Source organism: Hyla sarda, chromosome 4, assembly GCF_029499605.1.
Source record: "Hyla sarda isolate aHylSar1 chromosome 4, aHylSar1.hap1, whole genome shotgun sequence".
NCBI classification, from domain to species: domain Eukaryota; kingdom Metazoa; phylum Chordata; class Amphibia; order Anura; family Hylidae; genus Hyla; species Hyla sarda.
The window spans coordinates 380,355,163-380,375,363 of record NC_079192.1 but is presented as its reverse complement, the minus strand read 5'-3'; the positions used below and the strand labels follow the sequence as shown (position 1 = coordinate 380,375,363).

Here is a 20,201-nt window from a genome sequence, read left to right as displayed (position 1 = left end):
GGACGCAGGTATTCGCCGTATAAGACGCACCAACTTTCCCCCCCCCCCCAGTTTTGGGGAAGAAAAAGTGCGTCTTATACGGCGAAAAATACGGTACATTGTAGCAGAGTGTCATTTCTTCAGTGTTGTCTTAAGAAGAAAATATTTACAAAAATGTGAGGGGTGTACTTACTTATGGGAGATACTGTATGTGAATGGAGCAAAGATTTTATACCACGTACAACCTGGGGACAGGTGAGACACTATTTTTGGAAGAAATCAGCTATGTTTTTCTATATCTGTCAAAAGTTTATATTGGTTGAAGGTCTGAGTGCTCTGACCTTCACCGATCTCTAGAATGAGCAAGGAAAAGTGTGCGCTAAGTGCCACGACTTCCCATTCTGTCCGGAAAACAGAAGACGGGCTTCATAGAAAGTCTTTGTGTGCAAGACAGGAATCGAGCCCAAAGAGAAAAGAAGCAGTGCTCCGCTGGATAGGGAATAAGTATCTGATCGTGGGGGCTCCAACCACTGAGACCCCCGTGATCTCCGGGACGGGACCCTGACTCTCTCACTGAGAAGTACTGTAGACAGTATGCGCTCCATTCATTTCTGTGGGAGCGCCAATGATACCCAGGTCTTTTCGGCGCTCCCATAGAAATGAATGCACTATGTGCCGTCTGCTGCACACACTCCACACTAAGCGCCGGGTCCCATCCCAGAGATCGCGTGAAGCTTCAGCCATCAACCCCCTGAGATTAGCTACTTATCCCCTATATCCTGTGGATAAGTAAATTTTTGCCATAGTTTTTCTTTAAAGGGATAACCCCTTTTAGTTGTATTGCTTCTAGCAGAGAGTACAGTACCACCTAGGGGTATAAATGGCAGCAAATAAGGGAAGCATTCTATGTCTGTGCACAAGGCACAACAATGTGCATGGGCCATAAATTGCTCAATCTTGTAGGCACACAACTTTGTGAAAGATAAGCTGCAGTGTAAGAAATTGATCCCAATAATATTTTAAAGGGAACCTGTCACCATGAAAAGCTGTCACCATGCTATCTAATCTAGCTGCATTATGTTATAGAGCAGGAGGAGCTAAGCAGATTGATACATATCTTTTTGTGTGTGGGGGAGAGGGGGGGATTCAGGGTAACTTGTCATTTATTGATATGCTCGGGAGTCCGACCTATAGAGAGAGCTGAGATTTCAATCAAGTTATAACGAATCTATTCACATAAAGATATTTACATGTTTACTACCTATTCATTTACTGCAATGCATCTTAAATAAAACAAATGTTTACTCAGTACAAATAGTCAAGAAATATCTCCTACCATTTTGTGTCTACTGTTCCTGGACAGACATTTTTGTCTCTCTGTGGTTACAGACTACAAACAAGCTCTGTGTGTAGTCTGTTGCTGTGTTATTGTGTTTATCTGTCCCCTATGTTGCTAACTTAAAAGGGTACTCCACTGGAAAAAATGTATTTTAAATCAACTGGTGCCAGAAAGTTATACAGATTTGTAAATTACTTCTATTAAAAAAAAAATCTTAATCCATCCAGTACTTATCAGCTGCTGTATGCTCCACAGGAAGTTATTTACTTTTTTTAATTTATTTTCTGTCTGACCACAGTGCTCTCTGCTGACACCTCTGTTCAGGTCAGGAACTGTCCAGAGCAGGAGAAAATCCCCATTGCAAACCTATCCTGCTTTGAACGGTTCCTGACACGGACAGAGGTGTCAGCAGAGAGTACTGTGGTCAGACAGAAAGATTTTTTCTTTTTTAATTTATTTTCTATGTAGTAAATAGCAGCTGATGAGTACTGGAAGGATAAATATTTTTTTTAATAGAAGTAATTTACAAATCTGTTTAGCTTTCTGGCACCAGTTGATTTAAAATAAATTGTTTTCCAGTCTACAACCACAGAGACATAGGTCAGTATCGGAGATCTAGTACTATTAGGAAGTTTTAAGTCGAATAGATATATATTTTTTTTATTTATATGCACTGGGAAAAAATAGTAGAAAAGGTGGACATAGCCTATAACCGTGATAGAACATTTATGGCTGGGGGTATGCCTACATTAGGGAACATCGATACTCAATATTAATGACATGCTAAAGTTATAAAGACATATAGGACACTAACTTATAGCTATCACACTACGTGTCACCAGTGTGGAGGAACGTGCCGGCCTCATTGCTGGAGGTGTGTTACCATGAGGTTCCTGAACGCTTCCATTGGTTGTTTCAGTTTGTATTTGGTACCTAGAATTACAGAATAAAAACTTACCAAATAATGTACATGCTTAAAGGGGTACTCCGCTCCTAGACATCTTATCCCCTATTCAAAGGAGAGGGGATAAGATGTCTGATCGTGGGGGTCCCGCCACTGGAAACCCCCACATTCTCCAGTACGCCACCCTGGCATTCTGAAATTTTCATTCTGAACGCTGGGTTTGGGACCGTGGTCATGATGTCACGCCACACCCCCTCCCAAAGACGGCGTGGCGTTATGTCATGACCAGGCCCCGAACCCATTGTTGACAACTCAAACTTCAGAATACTGGGGTGGTGTACTGGAGATCGCAGGGGTTCCCAGTGGCGGGATCCCCACGATTAGACATCTTATCCCCTATCCTTTGGATAGGGGATAAGATGTCTAATGGCGGAGTACCCCTTTAACATTACACATGTCTAAATTATTACTTTTACCTCAGTAACAGGACACAAGCAGACACCAAGGTGTAGGCCAGCAAGGTTCCAATAGACATCATATCCACCAAGGCTTTCAGATCAAAGAGGAACGCCATGAGAGCTGTGAAGCAGAACGTGTGCTGTTATAATAGTTTGTACACTCTTATTATTAATTCCTTCTTACTTATTATAAGGTGAAAAGTGATCTGACCTAAAATCACAACTGAGGTGTTTTATCAAGATCTGAAGTCTTTAGGCTGTGTTCAATCTATTTTTTTTATGTGTCTTTACTGCATTTCTGCTGCGATTTCCCATAAAATCACAATTTTTTCCACGATGTTTGAAAATCTTAGCAAAAACTTAAAAAAAAAAAAGCAGCAGAAAATACAATGGGTGAACACAGCATCAGGGGAGTTATATTACTACTGTGTATTCTAATCCCTCCCATTGAAATGGCATCAGTAAACAGATCTGGGAGGGGAGGGGTCTGGTTGCTATCAGGAGGGTATCTGTTAGATAATGATGTCATCCTGTAGTTCACAAGAATTTAGGACTGATGTCTTTAGAGTCAGGCTGGTGATCACATGATCAAGCTAGAGTAATGAAATGCATAGATGCTGCTGTGCTGGAATAAAATAAATTGTGCTATACGACATGTGATTGTCAGTGTCCCAATTTCTAATATTTTATAAATTACTAATTAGTTCTAATAGAATAGAAAAGCATACCTGCGACTACTCCAGAAGTCATGGTGGCAATCACTGGACTTTGCCGGCTGCTAACCCGAGACAATGGCTGAAAAAGTAGCCCATCTCTAGCCATGGCGAACAGAATCCTAGGCATTGGGAATATAGATCCTAGAAGGCTGATAAAAGGTTACAGGGTATGGTGCAAAAAAGGGTACACACTAAGTAGACAATGCACTCATCAAATCTTAGAGCTTATTTTGATATATGGAAATGAGATGTACAATAGGTACATATGCTATGTATTGATCTGGGTATACGTGGTATACATATTGTATGTGTGTATATATAATATATATATATATATATATATATATATATATATATATATATATATAGTATGAGAATACAGCAGTATGTATTCATCCATGAAGGGCTCATGCATATGGCCGTATCTTATGGCTCTATTTTTGATGAAGCCCCATTAGACTTATTATAGCAGTGCATACAGTACTGTACCTTTTGTACAAAATGTGTTTTTTTTACTTTGGCATTCTATATGAATTCTGTACAAAAATGTTTTACTCCCTTGGGGTCTGTATGTACAGAATCCACTGTGGTATATAGTATTCTCTTGATTCATTGAATACCTCTATACAGAGCATGTATCGAAGTGCATGCACAGAGTACTCCTCCATACAGATTCTATGAGCTGCCATACTGGCTCCATACTCTGATGGGTGACTACAGTGTCATATAGTGTCAGCCTGTCCTGAACAGCATTAACCAAAGAGTTCCATGTGCATGAGGCTTAAAGTGTACCTGTCACTTAAAAATAACTTTAATTACAGAGACATGTCAAAAGTTTTGATCGGTCGGGGACTCAGTACTGAGACCCCCACCGATCAAGAAAATGAGCTAAGATAAGTGCACGTTTTATCTTTGGAGCAGCGTGCCAAAATCACTTGAGAGCAGAGGAGTAAAGCTTTTCCCCGCTTATTCTCCTGATCTTTGAGGGTCTTGAGACCCGGACCAATCAAAACTGAGACCCAGACTGATAGAAATGTTTCTGTGTCAGATATACCTTTAATGTAGATATCTCCTGGAGTTCTCTCAGAGAAAGATTATATGTAAGTGTTAGCCTTGTAAATAGATTCAATTTGTGTTAGATTATAGGATGTCTATGTAAGTGTTAAAAGGTAGGAGGTAAGCCTACCATAATAAACCACAAAATAATGTCTTTACTTAGTTTAATTAACTTTCTTCCTCCCATGCAGCAATAAAAATATCTTTCTAGTACTATTGATGGTTGCTATCCTGTAAGTCAATGTCTTACCCACACAAGGTTATTGAAATCTGACTAGGGATCATCAGCCAAACCAAAATCTCACCTTTAAAGGGGTACTCTTCCCCTAGACATCTTATTCCCTATCCAAAGGATATAGCATAAGTTGTCTGATCGTGGGGGGGTCTGGCCACTGGGACCCTGCGATCTCTGGGCCAGCCCTCTGGCGTACTGAACATTTATGTTCAGAATGCGAGGTTTGGGCAGCTGTGCATGTGACGTCACACCAGGCCCTCTCCGTTCATGTCTATGGGAGGGGGAGTGAAGGCTCTGGTCTCTTGTCACGCCACCCCCCACCCCATAGACATGAAAGGAGGGGGCATGGTGTAATGTCACGACCACCGATGTCTGAACCCGGCATTCTGAACATAAATCTTCAGAAAGCTGGGGTATTGGCCTGAAGATCACTGTGGTCACAGGATTTAGACATCTTATCCCCTATCCTTTGGATTAGGGGACATGAGGTCTAGGGGCGAAGTACTCCTTTAAGGAAGTGACACCAATCTCTCCCCCAGCCATATTAGTACCCTGCATTGTACTGATGAGGGACAATAACCCTGAAACAATGGTCTACAGATAGGTCCTCTTCCCTTTAAAGGGGATTTTTTCTTCAAATCAACTGGTCCCAAAAAGTTAAACGGATTTGTAAATGATTTCTATTTAAAAAATCAAAATCCTTCCAGTACTTATCAGCTGCCATATATTACAGAGGAAGAGAGCACTGTGGTCACTGTGGTGTTTGCATTATGGGTGAAAAAGCCATTGAAAAAATATCTTACCTTGTGGTCAACGCACACAAGGAACCAACAGCTACAATGTATTTGGCCACATTCCACCCAACATATTCGAACGCAGCTGGCAGTGGACTCCGAGAATCCAGTAGGTAATATGGCATCATGAGAGTGAGGGAGGCAGAGACTCCAAAATATGCCAAGAAGCAAATGGACAGGGATACCACTATGCCCAGAGGTATTGCTCTCTGCGGATTCTTTACTTCCTCTCCTGAAAATAGGTTAGGTTATTTATAGATCCATTGATCTAGAAATCAATATATCCTGAGAGACTGTTCAATTATTTAAAATGTAGTGTCTTATTGTGCTGTTGTCATATCCATGTTTATGTATTTAATACTATGCTCATATTAAATTTATTGGACACCATTTGTGCACCTTTAGGTCCTTTTTTGCTGTGGCTAGCCGGCTGCAATGGCAGTGCAATGCCTTGTCATGATAGTTGGCTAAGATAGTGTTAGTTTCTTAGATGTCTGCTGACCCGAGGGTGTCCAGCAGCAGAGTAGGCCCAAAAAGTGCCAGATACTGACATAGGTGGGTGCATTGCGACCCTGGAACCCAACTCCATTAGAGAGGCCAAGAGGAAAATATAAAAAGGTATGTCCATTCTACCATTCTCTTACATGTTGGCTGCATACTGTGTATACATTGAATTCAGTAATAATCCAGTATACAGTAAGTTTCTAAGCTCCCCCTAGTGACTACCACAGGCACCAATCATTTTATCCTTTAAATCTATGTCTATGGTGGGGATTTGTTGATCTGTATTAGACAAATTGATAGCAAAAAATACATAAATGAATCGAAATTTATTTTGGACCGTAAAATAGTGGTCATTAACTTTAAATAGAACAAACATAACCTCATTTGTCTCTTATTTTACTACACAGCACATACATACCTGTTGTGGCAATGCAGTCAAATCCAACAAAGGCATAAAAACAGGTAGCTGCTCCAGCCAAAGTGCCACTGAAACCAAATGGCATGAATCCACCAACCCCATACATGCCAGTCACGTTGCCACCTGCAGAATGGTTACTGTTGGTATGATGGTTAAAATAAGTCTCTCAATAAAGTCATGTTATATTGAAGTAAACTAGAGTGCTACTTTCTGAAGGTGCGAGCCATATCGAGTTCTATAGAACCGCACTGCAATTACAAAGCATCATGGGTGTTATGTGTGGAGTGATGCCTGAGGGCGTTTAAAGGGGTTGTCTGGCAATTTATTTTTATTTGCAATAGTGTAGAGGCTGGGCTAATAAAAATTAAAAAGCTGTACTCATCTACCCCGTTCCCCCACCATTGCCCATAATAGTGATCATCTTAGCCAATAATAAGCTGAGCAAGCACTCCCTTGTGTTGAAACGAGAGTAGGAAGTGGTATGGCAGCAGCGGGCGACTATAGTAGATGAGTACAACTTTCTAGCGGTCAACATTGCACAAATCAAAATGTGGAGGTCTCTTGAAGCTGATCCTACTACCACACATCAGGATACAATCTTAGCACAAGTTCTGCCATCACCTCCCATATATATATATATATATATATATATATATATATATATACATATATACATATATAGCTCTGAGCAGGTTCACATGGCCCATTGGTAGGTCAAATTAAGCCATTTTTTGATGTGTCTAACTTATAAGAAAAGTGACTAATACAGGGAATTATTTATAGCAAAATTACCATCAGTATTGATAACGGTTCGGTGTCCAGTTTATGTAATAGTATAAAATAAATTGGCATATGAGCCCATATACAAGATAACACATACCTCATGCTCTGAATGGCGGCATTTAGCTCTTCCTCTGTGATCTCCCAGTTCCTCAGGTCCCCCTTAACACATCCACTGACTATGACAAACACCAAGACAATCATGTTGATGGTTGTGAAAACCTTATTCACCATGGTTGACTCCTTCACACCGAATGAAAGAAGCCCTGAAATAGGAAAAATTACATTATATCAAAAACCATTTCAGAAATTTCAATTATAGAGGGAGCATTATCACACTAAATGTGGCCACTGCCATTAGGGAATAACAATTGGCATTTGGTCTGTACCATGACCCAGCAGAACATTGCCCAGACCATCATAGTATATCCTGGAGCCTTTTCTTCCCTAGGTAAGGGACACCCCGACAGTCAGTGATCCCTATATTGAGGATTTTTAATAATTAGAACCAGATACTGCAACATATTCTAACCTGTTTTTTAGGGTAATGTTTTATTTTTTTTTTATACATTATTATGGGGGCAGTAAACTTGCCTGAGCTGTTTCTAACAGCATTTAGAGATATGCTTTACAGCAAGCCCCATGGACATACATGGGCAACAGTAGCCCGGAGCTGCCTCCTTGGAAAAGAAAGGAAAAAAGTGGGACTTCCCGGATGGCGCCTTCCCTGATAGAAAACTTTTTCTACTTAAGTTTTCTATCAGAGAAGGGAAGGGGAAGGCGCCATCCGGGAAGTCCCACTTTTTTTCCTTTCTTTTCCACTGATCATACTGGACCTGGAGGTCACTGTCAAGGACACCGAGGCAGCCACCCCATACATACTCCAAGCGAGTCTACAGGCTAAGGCTGGGTCCACACTACGTTTTGTCCCATACGGGAGCGCATACGGCAGGAGGGAGCTAAAAGCTCGCGCTCCCGTATGTGACCGTATGCGCTCCCGTATGCCATTCACTTCAATGAGCCGACCGGAGTGAAACGTTCGGTCCGGTCGGCTCATTTTTGCGCCGTATGCGCTTTTACAACCGGACCTAAAACCGTGGTCAACCACGGTTTTAGGTCCGGTTGTAAAAGCGCATACGGCGCAAAAATGAGCCGACCGAACGTTTCACTCCGGTCGGCTCATTGAAGTGAATGACATACGGGAGCGCATACGGTCACATACGGGAGCGCGAGGTTTTAGCTCCCTCCTGCCGTATGCGCTCCCGTATGGGACAAAACGTAGTGTGGACCCAGCCTAACCAAGGTGTTGTACAACACCATATGGTAAGGTGCAATACTTGGCACAAATTATTCCAGCAATCACAGTATTTCACTAGTATTTCACTCTATCTTTCACTTCTACTTTCTGAGCTGTCTCCTTGGCATGAATCGGAAAAGTTACTAGGCATGAAGAGGTTATTCTACAGGGAGGAGGAGGCTGAGCCCCTATTATCTTCTCTATCTACTGGTGACAGCTTTCCCCATAATGCTGTACAAATCCCTTTCCAGTAGCCTCCTCATCATCACAGACAAAACAGGTTAGATTTTGCCCTAGTGGTCAGAATGAATACTGCAAGATTTCAGGATTATTTTACCAGGTGAACTCTCTGAATAGTATTCTTTGTCTCAGGGCTCAGTAAGTAGTACTACACAATGAGGCTGGGTTCACACTATGGCAGCGACTGAAATTCCATAGTGTGCACTGTGCAGCAGAGTCCTATGGTCAGCAATGGGATTCTGCTGCATCGGAATTCTGAGTGGAATTTCAAAGCAGAATTCCACTTGGAAATTCCATAGTTCGAACCTAGCCTAACTATATGCAATAATTACAAATATCACTGCTAAATTTCAGCTATCCAATCTACTCTTTTACTCTTTGGGGTGGCTATTTAGCTGGTACTATTGAAAATAATGTTCTGAGCTGCAAAACCAGACACACCAATAGACAGACAGGGGCACTGTTTCTGCTATGTAAGGCAGATCATTTTATTTATATAAAAAAATACTAATTGAGTTATTTCTTCATTGTTCGCTTCAATAAATTCTAAAGTCATAGAACCTATTTAATACCTGCAAGAATAAGTATGAGAGCCACAGCGAAAATATCAGGGTATTCTGCCAGCCCTGGCATATCCATAGGCATTGTACTGCTGAAAAACTTTCCTATTTCCTTTCCAACAAGCTCGTCAAATGTAGCGCTCCAAGCCCGGGCAACACTGGATGTACCTACAAGGCAATACTTAGTGGTAAAGGGGTGCTGCAAAAATACAGCATACTATACATACAGAACAAGAGTGATAAGAAAGGTATTCTAAAGAACAGGACTATGAGAAGTGATCTCTACAAGGGTGCTGAGAAGTGATCTCTACAGAACAGGACTGTGAGGGTCATCTGTATACAACAGGAGTGATAAGAAATTATTTTTACAATACAGGAGTGCTATGAAGTTATCTCTATAGAAAAGGTCTGAAAGAATTGATCTCTACAGAACAGGAGCACCGAGAAGTGATCGATATAGAACAAAAACTAAGAAAAGTGATCTCTACAGAGCAGGACTATGAAAAGGTGATATCTATAGAACAGGAGTGCTGAGAAGTGATATCTACAGATCAGGACTGCTAAGAAGTGATCTAAATTGAACAGGACTAAGAGAGTGATCTCTATAAAACAGGGATATGAAAGGGTATCTCTATAGAACAGGAGTGCTGAGAAGTAATCTCTACAGAACAAGAAGCTGCAGTCTATTATGAGGCTCAGTGACCAGAGTGAAAACTGAAATAAAGATAATAAAAGTTAAAGAAACATCAGCAAAAATATGAAAAATATGTTGAACATTGAAACCTGATTTAAACTATGGGTCATATGCAATATATTTCCATTAAAGTATACCATCCATCATTTTATAGAGTAGAACACCATTTTTCAACTTTAAACATCTGTAAGTGTGCCGCATGGCTGACGGCACCAGAGGTATGTGACCGGTGATCTGAAGAAAACTGTGTCTCTGCCACCAAATGTGAATCCTGCAGTTGCTCAAAAGCTAAGTCACCTAACCCATCATGATTGGCTGAGCCGCGCACACCCTCCCCCCCTACTATTGGCTGTTGCTACAGCTCAGACTGCGACCATGCCTCCATCCCTACATGCATCACTGTCCATTTAGAGCTCATTCACATTAATGTCAGTCCCCGTTAATTCATGCCTGTTCTCAAATCCGTTTTAGTCTTTGCCAACGGCTTGCAAACGGCTGTAAATAGATCCCGTTGATGTCAATTGGATTTTTTTTGCAATAACGGATTAGAAATGGATATATTAAAGGGGTACTCCACCCCTAGACATCTTATCCTCTATCCAAAGGATAGGGGATAAGATGTCTGATCGCGGGTGTTCCGCCGCTGTGGACCCCCGCAATATAGCATGCGGCACCCACCTTTTTCTTGTCCTGAAGCGCTGGGGGCTCTGGGTCCCGCCCCCGACGTCACAACTCCGCCCCCGTGTGATGTCACATCCCGTCCCCTCAATGCTGGCTATGGGAGGGGGCGTGAAGGCAGGTGGGGGAAACAGGTGGGTGCTGCATGCTATATTGCGGGGGTCCCCAGCGGCGGGACCCCCACGATCAGACATCTTATCCCCTATCCTTTGGATAGGGGATAAGATGTCTAGGGGCGGAGTACCCCTTTAAAATTAACATTGAAGTCTATGGCAAATAGATGAGCCTGTAATGTCATCCGTTTGCATCCATGATTTTCATTACATCTGAGCATGCTCAGAAGAGGTGTGAGCAACCAATAAAGGATACAAATGGATTAAAAACTGATGCAACAGGAAGCCACTTAATAGCATCCCTTTGCATCAGTCTGCATCGGTTTGTTAGTGTGGTGGATCACCGGTATATGGTATATCACATGGGTGTAGCGGTGTGAGTGATGGGATCAGATGGTATTAACCCCGGGGCAAGATGTTGTTAACCCCTATTGTTTGTGACACCAGTGTGGTTTTAGGGTTCCGGAACACCACACACCCGGTTTCTCCGCTATCCCAGCTGCTAGTAGTGAAATGAGAGTCCACAACCAGTTATGGTCAAACGGAGGCTTTATTGAGTATAAGACTCAAGATGGAATTATCTTCACAGCTAAGGCCAGATTTCCCAGAGAGGTGGCCAGGAACCCAGAAGGACCTTGCAGCTTGCTGGGACTTGTAGTTATTGTAATAGACTTTAGGTAATTATCTTGAGACTTGACTATATGCAGGACTTGACTATTTGTAGTGACAGCAGACATAGACTTTTGAATTACTGGAATGACTGTAGCTTTGTGGTCTTCCAGATGCTGATCACTGGTACTGAGATCTCTGGTGTTTGCTATGCTCAGTAGCAGATGGTAAGAGATAAGAGACTGAATTGTAATGGCTGCCCCTTTATATAGTGGGGGTTCTTGACTAAAGCCCATTAGTCAAGCTGGGGGTCATAGGTTAAGCTGGTGCTCTCTGGGAGAACATGTGACAACAAATTATGTGACTGACTTACACAGGTCCTTTGTACTACCTATACATAAGGATACTGTCTAGGCATTAAAGTGATATACACAACATTCTGGAAACCACAGGGGGAGACCTTGCAGGGGAGCCCCCAGGTCACTGAGGGTCTCAATCTTACAGGGCCTAAGGGTAGTGAAGGACCATGTCCTGTACTGGGACATTACATTAGTATGGTCTGTTTAGCAGCAATGATGGGAGAATAGCGGGACGGGTGAGAATGGCCATGTGAACCTAGTCTTATTTGCTGCTGGGGCTGATTGCATGCACGCTGACAGAGGGAGAGGCAAAAAGAGAGGAAGACAGCCCGGGAACAGCGTTAAACAGCAGGCAGTCCCCGGCCATTCATTCAGGTAAACAATAAGTGCACATTGCTAAACTTGGGGTCGGATCAGTGTGCGTTGCTAGAATCAGTGTTCAATGCTATCCATGGGGGTGCAGGTCCTATAGTCCCATGGGGCATGTGATTGTAAGTGTCCCCTGCAGTAAAAAAAAATTCTGAGGTGTGCCCCAAGCTGAAAACACTAGAGTAGAATCCAAACAGCAATAAATTTAATTAAGACATACCCAGGTTCTGTACAAACAGTAAAGCAATATAAATGTATATTGATAAGTGATGATTTATATTTTGTTTGTAGAGAACACATGAAGACAATATAGCTCTTACCAATGACATAGGAGAGTATCAGGTTCCACCCCGTGATAAAAGCCCAAAGCTCGCCAACCGTTACATAGCTGTATAAGTAGGCAGATCCAGTCAGCGGTACCCGGGCACCAAACTCGGCATAGCACAGTCCAGCAAACACTGAGGCCAAAGCCGCAATCAAGAAAGATAAGATGATGCTTGGACCCGAATCCACCTTTGCCACCTCTCCGGCTAGGACATATACTCCGGCCCCTAAGGTGCTTCCTACACCCAGTGCCACCAGGTCCACTGCTGTCAGACATCGGCATAGGCTCGATCCCTGTACACCTTCCAAATTGATTTTTTTAGTTCTTGTTAGGCTTTTGTAAAAGTAACGTAGGGCATCACAGGACGGCATCTACAAGGAAATATAGAATAACATCAATGTGTAAGGACGCATACACATAATATAAAATATTCATCTTATTTGCCTTATTTGCCTGTTTTAAGTCTGTTATGTAAAGTTGTAAGGTTTGTGAACCTTCTAGAGTACTAGAAAAAGCATTATTGTAAAGTAGATAGGGTTCTTACAAAGCACTGGACTCAAGATTTGAATGAAGCACATCATCATGCAGCCATTGACCACTAAATGGAGGAATGGTTTTAGCCCCCATGCGGCAAACGCAATATAGTCCCAGCCCTCGTGACTCATTCCGTTCTCTGCAAGCAGGGAGAAAAGTATCCCTCTATGCTGGCACACTCCCCAGAAGTTAGCTACTGGGAACAAAGCTTGCAAATTAATTATTATTGCTGGGACAATCACTTTAAAGAGTACTCTGGGGAAATAAAAATTATCCCCTGTGATAGGGCATTGAAATTTGACATGCTTGAACATTTCTTCACACAGCATCATCCGTTAGTGGAATGCTGGGGGGTATTCCGGGGAAATAAAACTTATCCCTATATACAGTATAGGGGATAAGTTTATGAACACGGAGGGTTCAACCGCTAAGGGCCCTCCAATCTCCTGTATGGAGGCCGACTACTCAATCATCCTTGGTGCGCTCTGCCTCCCCTTGGAGAGGGCCTTCAGTGACGGCAGGCCCAGCAAATCACCGGGTCCTGGCTCAGTCAATGATTTGCTGAGCGGGCCGTCACTAAAACCCATCTCCGCAGATGGGGGCCAGAACACACCGAGGACGGGTGAATAGCCACCCCCGTACAGGAGATCTTGGATGGCTCCAGCAGTCTGACCCTCCACGATCAGAAACTTACCCCTTTAAGGTCTTCATGAACATTTGAAAAAAAGTCAGTCAAACCTGTTGAGTATGGAGGGCTTGCAAATCTCCACCAACAGATGATGCTGTGTGAAGGAGTGTTTTGTCATGTCAAATTTCAATGCCCTGTCATTTTGTTCTCCCTAAGGTGAAAACACTGACAGATTGTTTTTGGCTAACATGTTTTATATGTATAACATAATTACAGCCTATTGCTCGAGGTCCTAACAGGAGAGCACCCAATGATCAGATTGTCACAAGTTGTTGGTCTAAGGCTAAAAGGGATGTATCTTGTTAGTTTTAGGCAGGGTCCACACATACTATTTTTCTATTATCTCTAAGTAAAACCAGGAATGGAACCACAGAGAAACACTACAATGGACAGATTTGCACCTGTTTCTGTGTTAGGATCCACTTCTGGTTTTGCCTAAAAAATACTGACCCAAATGCTGGCCAAAATACAATATCCCAGCTTTATCAATCTGCCTAAAACCCAAACTGTCTGGTTTTGCCCATAGAAACCAATCATAACTCAGCATTCAAATCTTAATGAGCTCTGGTTATATGAACACTGAGCTGTGATTGGTTGTTATGGGTGAAACAAGACAATATGTGTTTCAGACAGATTGATAAATCTGGGACTATGTGTGAACCCAGCCTTAAATGGCCAAGGTCAGAATCAAAAACCTGACCTTGTACATCTTGGCATAGCATTAATGTTTTAAATATACTTCATAAAAATGTTTGTCTCCTTTTTATAGAAATCATGAGTTATGAAAAGGCCACTAGGGGTCCCCATACCATCCAGAACATAAACCTGTCCGGCTGCAGCATCATTTTTGTCCCAGCTTAAAGGAGTAGTCCAGTGGTGAAAAACTTATCCCCTATCCTAAGGATAGGGGATAAGTTTGAGATCGCGGGGGGGTCCGACCGCTGAGGCCCCCTGCGATCTCTCTGTACGGGGCCCCGGCTCTCCGCCGAGATAGCGGGTGTCGACCCCCGCACGAGGCGGCGGCCGACACGCCCCCTCAATACATCTCTATGGCAGAGCCGGAGATTGCCGAAGGCAGCGCTTCGGCTCTGCCATAGAGTTGTATTGAGGGGGCGTGTTGGCCGCCGCCTCGTGCGGAGGTCGACACGCCCCCTTCCAGCGGGCTGTCAAGGCTCCGTACAGGAGATCGCGGGGGGCCCCAGGGGTCGGACCCCCCGCGATCTGCAACTTATCCCCTATCCTTAGGATAGGGGATAAGTTGCTCACCACTGAATCACCACTGGACTACTCCTTTAAGCACAGGCTGGGACAAAGTCCAGTAAGTGAGGGCAGGACTAGCACTCCTCTGTGCTCACTCTTCTCCTATCAGACTGCAGCATGAAAACAGAGAGGAGGGGGTTACAGAGCAGCCTGCAGTGATTGGACAAAGAGAACCAGCACAGCAGACTCAGGAAGGAAGTGAATGCATAGAAAGTGAGGGCGGGCTCAGTGCTTGCATTGGACACACACCTTCTTGAGCAGTGGATGTTAGAATAAGTGAGCAGCAGAAAGGAGGGATTTGTGAGTCAAATACAAAAGCTAGACATCTGAAGAATCTTCATGACCTAGTGAGTAACATATAGAAGCATTATATGAGCGTATGACAGGTATGCTTTAAACAGCATGACTTATAGGGGTACTCTGCTAGAAAACAGTTTTGTTTTTTTTTATCAACTGATGCCAGAAAGTTAAACAGATTTGTAAATTACTTCTTTTTAAAAATCTTAATCTTTCCAGTACTTATCAGCTGCTGTATGCTCTACAGGAAGTGCTTTTCTATGTGAATTTCTTTTCTGTCTGACCACAGTGCTCTCTGCTGACACCTTTGTCCATGTTAGAATCTGTCCAGAGAAGGATAGGTTTGTTATGGGTATTTGTTCCTACTCTGGACAGTTCCTAAAATGGACAGAAGTGTCAGCAGAGAGCACTGTGGTCAGACAGAAAGGAAATTCAAAAAGAAAAGAACTTCCTGTGGAGCATACTTTTAAATAGAAGTAATTTACAAATCTGTTTAACTTTCTGGCACCATAGGCTTTTAAATCCCTTAAATAAAACACAAAGCAGACCAAATGTAGCCACAAATAAACTATGTTTGATCTATTTAAATCTATAGCTCTGTAACAATGCAGCCAAAATGTGATGTGAATGTCCCCTAGGAAAAAGGATAAGGCTCTGTTCACACTAGCGTCTTGTCATCTGTAACTGGATCCATGACAGTTTTGACGGTCCCATGTGTAGTAGATCTGATGAATCCAATTTATGATAAGTCAGTGAGGTTTTTATGGAAAAAGTACCACAGCAGACTAACCTCAAAGACTGGGGTGGCCCATGCAGCTGATATGGGGTCCTTGGAGAGAGGGGACCCCTGGAAGAATTTCCTCTACAGATGCACTGTATTCTGAGCGAACAAGGGAGTGATCAGTTGGTACAAGGGTCATGAAAAGTATAGGGACAACAGTAACACAATACAGGCCCTACTGTCCTGTTTAGAAATACCCAACAAGCGTAGTGGGGACAGTCTGATCTTTGCCATGGGCCCTTATCGTCTATGCATGTTACTATGAAAAAGCAGCAGAAACCTGACCGTATGGACTATAATAATGGTATAAGAGAGTCTAAGTAAATGAAGAAAAAATTTGTAAATTACTTCTATTAAAAAATCTTTACCCTTCCAGTACTTATTATCTGCTATATACTACAGAGGAAATTCTTTTCTTTTGGAATTTATTTTTTGTCTTGTCCACAGTGCTCTCTGCTGACACCTGATGCCCGTATCATGAACTGTCCAGAGCAGGAGAAAATCCCCAGAGCAAACCTATGCTGCATGAACTGTCCAGAGCAGCATAGTTTTGCTCTGGGGATTTTCTCTTGCTCTGGACAGTTCATGTTACGGGCATCAGGTGTCAGCAGAGCACCGTGGACAAGACAAAAAAATAAATTAAAAAAAGAAAAGAATTTCCTCTGTAACATATAGCTGCTAATAAGTACTGGGAAGATTAAGATTTTTAAATAGAAATAATTTACAAATCTGTTTAACTTTCTGGTACCAGTTCATTTAAAAAAAAAAAAAAAACGTTTTGCACCGGAGTACCCCTTTAAATGCAGCTAAGTTGTAATACCATTCCCAACTTGGAGACGGACGAGAAACATTTTTTGTAAGAAATAAGCGCTGTTTTTCTATTCCTGGATAACCTTAAAGGATCTTAGGCATGCTGCATAGTGTACTATACAACATGTGTAGAAAAGTCATGTAAACCTTCAACGCCGCTGCAAAGGTCTTGCAGATAGTGGAAGCTAAAGGGAATATAAGAAGACATGAGTATTATAAATGGCACATGGTATGTAAGATAGTATAGATAGTATGTAAGATTTGAGTAACACCCCTGGAAGCAACTCTCTTCTCAACTTATATTATCCTAGGATCACCTCAAGGATCCCTACAGTTTTCCCATAGGACCAGTCTTTGATTTGTAAGCAAGTAGCGTACTGCCCGAACAACATTATTATTTCTTCTCCAACTGCGGGACCAGAGAGGAATATTAAGTACAGCACAGAGACCATTGACACTAATGGCAGATATACACAAGGTAAAACACTGGGGTACAGAGGGAGGGATTGCAATGTGTGTAAAATACAAAGTTATGACCCACTCGTATATGTAAAGCAAATAAATAATTACAAAATTCTAAAAGAATTATACTGCAGTTAACTTTTTTTTTCTTTTCCTCCGTTGATATTAAGAAATGACAGTATCTTTCCATTCTAAACAATGCTGTGTGGGCAGTCAAGATAACATATACCCCCTCAGCATTTCTATTTGTGGGACAGACAAGGGAATTAATATCGCCCCATACTGGTGGTATAAGCTTAGACTAAATAGTCAAAACCGCTGTGTAAAATCTGGTGCTTTCTTAGCCTGTCTAATCTAGGGCCAGCTTATTCATTGGCCGATCGGATAGTTTTAACCCCTTATAAAATAATTGATCATTGGCGGCATGTCTCCCTGTATGATGGAAGTGATCATTCGTGCAGCCCTCCCCGCACAATGCATGGACAGTGTACAGGCTCTGTATACCAGCATCTATCTACCAGATCAGCTATGGTTTCCAGTGTGAGGTCAGGCCTCAGTTTACACTGTTAATTGTAATATGGACTAATATTGGTGTCCACTCCCAAATTAAACAACTCCCAATAAGCATAAATTAGAATATTATCAGGGGGAGAGAAATATTGAAGTGCTAGTTAAAACATAGCTTTTATTATATACACTAAAACACACTAAGTAACAAGGTGATGTATTGACAGTGACAGAGCAACGTTATCAGCCCTGTAACTGAATGATCGACACAAACAAGGCTGTTAAAATTGAAAATCCTAATTGTAATGTATGCTGGTACTGTAATTAATCAAAATAGGACTACTGGCTCTGCCCAATGCGTTTCAGCACATTGTTACATGTGACCTCATCAGGGGCTGACAGGCATAGATGATTATAGCGATTACATAGGGTGAAAAACATCAGGGGTAGCTGAATGCTCGGCTGCCCGCCACTGCAGGTTTATACACACATCGTCAGGATTCATCCCAGATAGACGCTGTAACCGTTGCGTTTGGGTCCTTTTGTTCATATGCTGTGTAGAGTACTAGTGCATGACATCAAGCACGCTCATTCCAGGGGTCGCTAATGTATCAGCTACCTCTGATGTTTTTCACCCTATGTAATCGCTGTAATCATCTATGCCTGTCATCCCCTGATGAGGTCACATGCAACAATGTGCTGAAACACGTTGGGCGGAGCCAGTAGTCCTATTTTGATTAATTACAGTACCAGCATACATTACAATTAGGCTTTTGTATGTGTGAGGTATCCTCCTCACATGCAATTTTAACAACCTTGTTTGTGTCTATCATTCAGTTACAGGGCTGACAACGTTGCTCTGTCACTGTCAATACATCACTTTGTTACTTAGTGTGTTTTAGTATATATAATAAAAGCTATGTTTTAACTAGCACTTCAATATTTCTCTCCCCCTGATAATATTCTTAGTTTACACTGTCTAAGAATTGGGATGCATTCACATGACAATATTTGCATCTGTCATATCCTATGAGATCGGATGGTAAAAACAAAAATTCTCCAGACACATACCTGCTGGATGGATACAAAGAATTTTTTATGACCTCCATCAGGTCTATAGTGGGTGTATGAACATATTCTGCATAGGTACCAGCAGTATCCCCCAGGTCATAGGATGAATGTACACAACAAATGTATTTGGGTTGGGGCAGGAGGAATAGTGATGCATACAGAACTATTCTCCCCATTGAAATGATGGAACCCCATTCTAAAGTAATAGGATCCATCTAGCATCATCCATAGTATGAGTAATACAGCAGAGTACCATGGCTTCTGTTATAAATAGAGGCCACAATGCAAGCAGAGCCTAAACTCTTCATGTCCCTTACAGTAAAACTCCAAGTTTGGCTTTAGGCCCCATGGTTGCTTTCTATTTATTATTCCCATATAGATCAATGATTCCCAATAGTTTCTACATTTAAAGATGAAGAAATGTGAAAAAAAAAACTTTAAAAACCAGGAGAAAACCTTACCTTGGAGCTGTACTTGCACCACCTGACAATGCCGCTGATCTGTTCCTCCAGGAAAGTATTACTAAATTAATTCCGAATGCCTTTCCCCCTCCATTTAAGCCTTTCTAATATTTTAACCCTTCAGCAGCAAAACAAATCACAGCACAACATTATATAATCCATCAGGCCATTAATACCAAAATACTACAAACAAGCTTACACTGAGCCTGTTCCACAGATGATATCCAGCTAACTGCTGAAAACTAATGAAAGAAATGATAGGAAAGAAGGGGTTAAAGCCCCTTAAGATGCCAGTCCAGCTCAATACTAAGGAACTATTCAATGTTTGCTATGCATTTCTCAAATCTGATAATCTCCTTTCTTTGGGAATGTGCTGCAGGTCTCGCCTCCGCTCATAATAAGCAGCGACGGTCAGCAAATAGTTGACATGGTCCCTTTTGTTGGCATCGGGTATGAGAGGGCCGAACATTTTCTTAGGTAGAAGAAAAGTTAAAGAAACAACACTTGAAAACTTTGACTCACGGATGTAAATTTTCTACCAAATGGACAAAACGGTTTATTGTCCTTTCTTCTTATTATGTAATATACAAAGCCCTCATTCATATCTGTCTTCCTATTACATAGCAGTATTTTGCTGTGTTACAGTATCAGTTACTGTTGGCTCCAGATGCCAATCTTTTGTACCAGCTGTCCACTGCAATATGCAATGATCTATTAGACTGTTTGTAAAAATACCTTGGCAAAGCAAGGGGTAAGAGCACATGCAGAGATCAGGGGCCAACATGAGATTGGGGGCAGGCATGAATTGTACGCCTTGGGCATTATATGTTGGTGTCCCCACCATATGGTATACAGTACCATATCATACAGTGCCCATTGCGCCCAACAGTATGGCTGCGACCG

General features: G+C 42.1%; 1 protein-coding gene across 2 annotated transcripts in view; it reads right to left on the bottom strand.

Moving 5' to 3' along the window:
* LOC130267337 (cationic amino acid transporter 2-like) overlaps positions 1-20,201 on the bottom strand; it is a 35,015-nt gene that overhangs the window by 7,039 nt on the left and 7,775 nt on the right. The window contains exons 1-9 of one of the 2 annotated variants that reach the window (XM_056516919.1): positions 19,299-19,687; positions 12,423-12,798; positions 9,293-9,448; positions 7,284-7,449; positions 6,404-6,540; positions 5,491-5,713; positions 3,409-3,545; positions 2,699-2,801; positions 2,133-2,251 (exon numbers count right to left, since the gene is read on the bottom strand). In XM_056516919.1, the coding sequence (XP_056372894.1) occupies positions 2,133-2,251; positions 2,699-2,801; positions 3,409-3,545; positions 5,491-5,713; positions 6,404-6,540; positions 7,284-7,449; positions 9,293-9,448; positions 12,423-12,798 (1,417 nt within the window). In that variant the 5' untranslated portion in view covers positions 19,299-19,687. Of the gene's footprint in view, positions 1-2,132; positions 2,252-2,698; positions 2,802-3,408; positions 3,546-5,490; positions 5,714-6,403; positions 6,541-7,283; positions 7,450-9,292; positions 9,449-12,422; positions 12,799-19,298; positions 19,688-20,201 lie in introns of those variants that run through there. The other variant, XM_056516918.1, reaches the window with a different exon arrangement.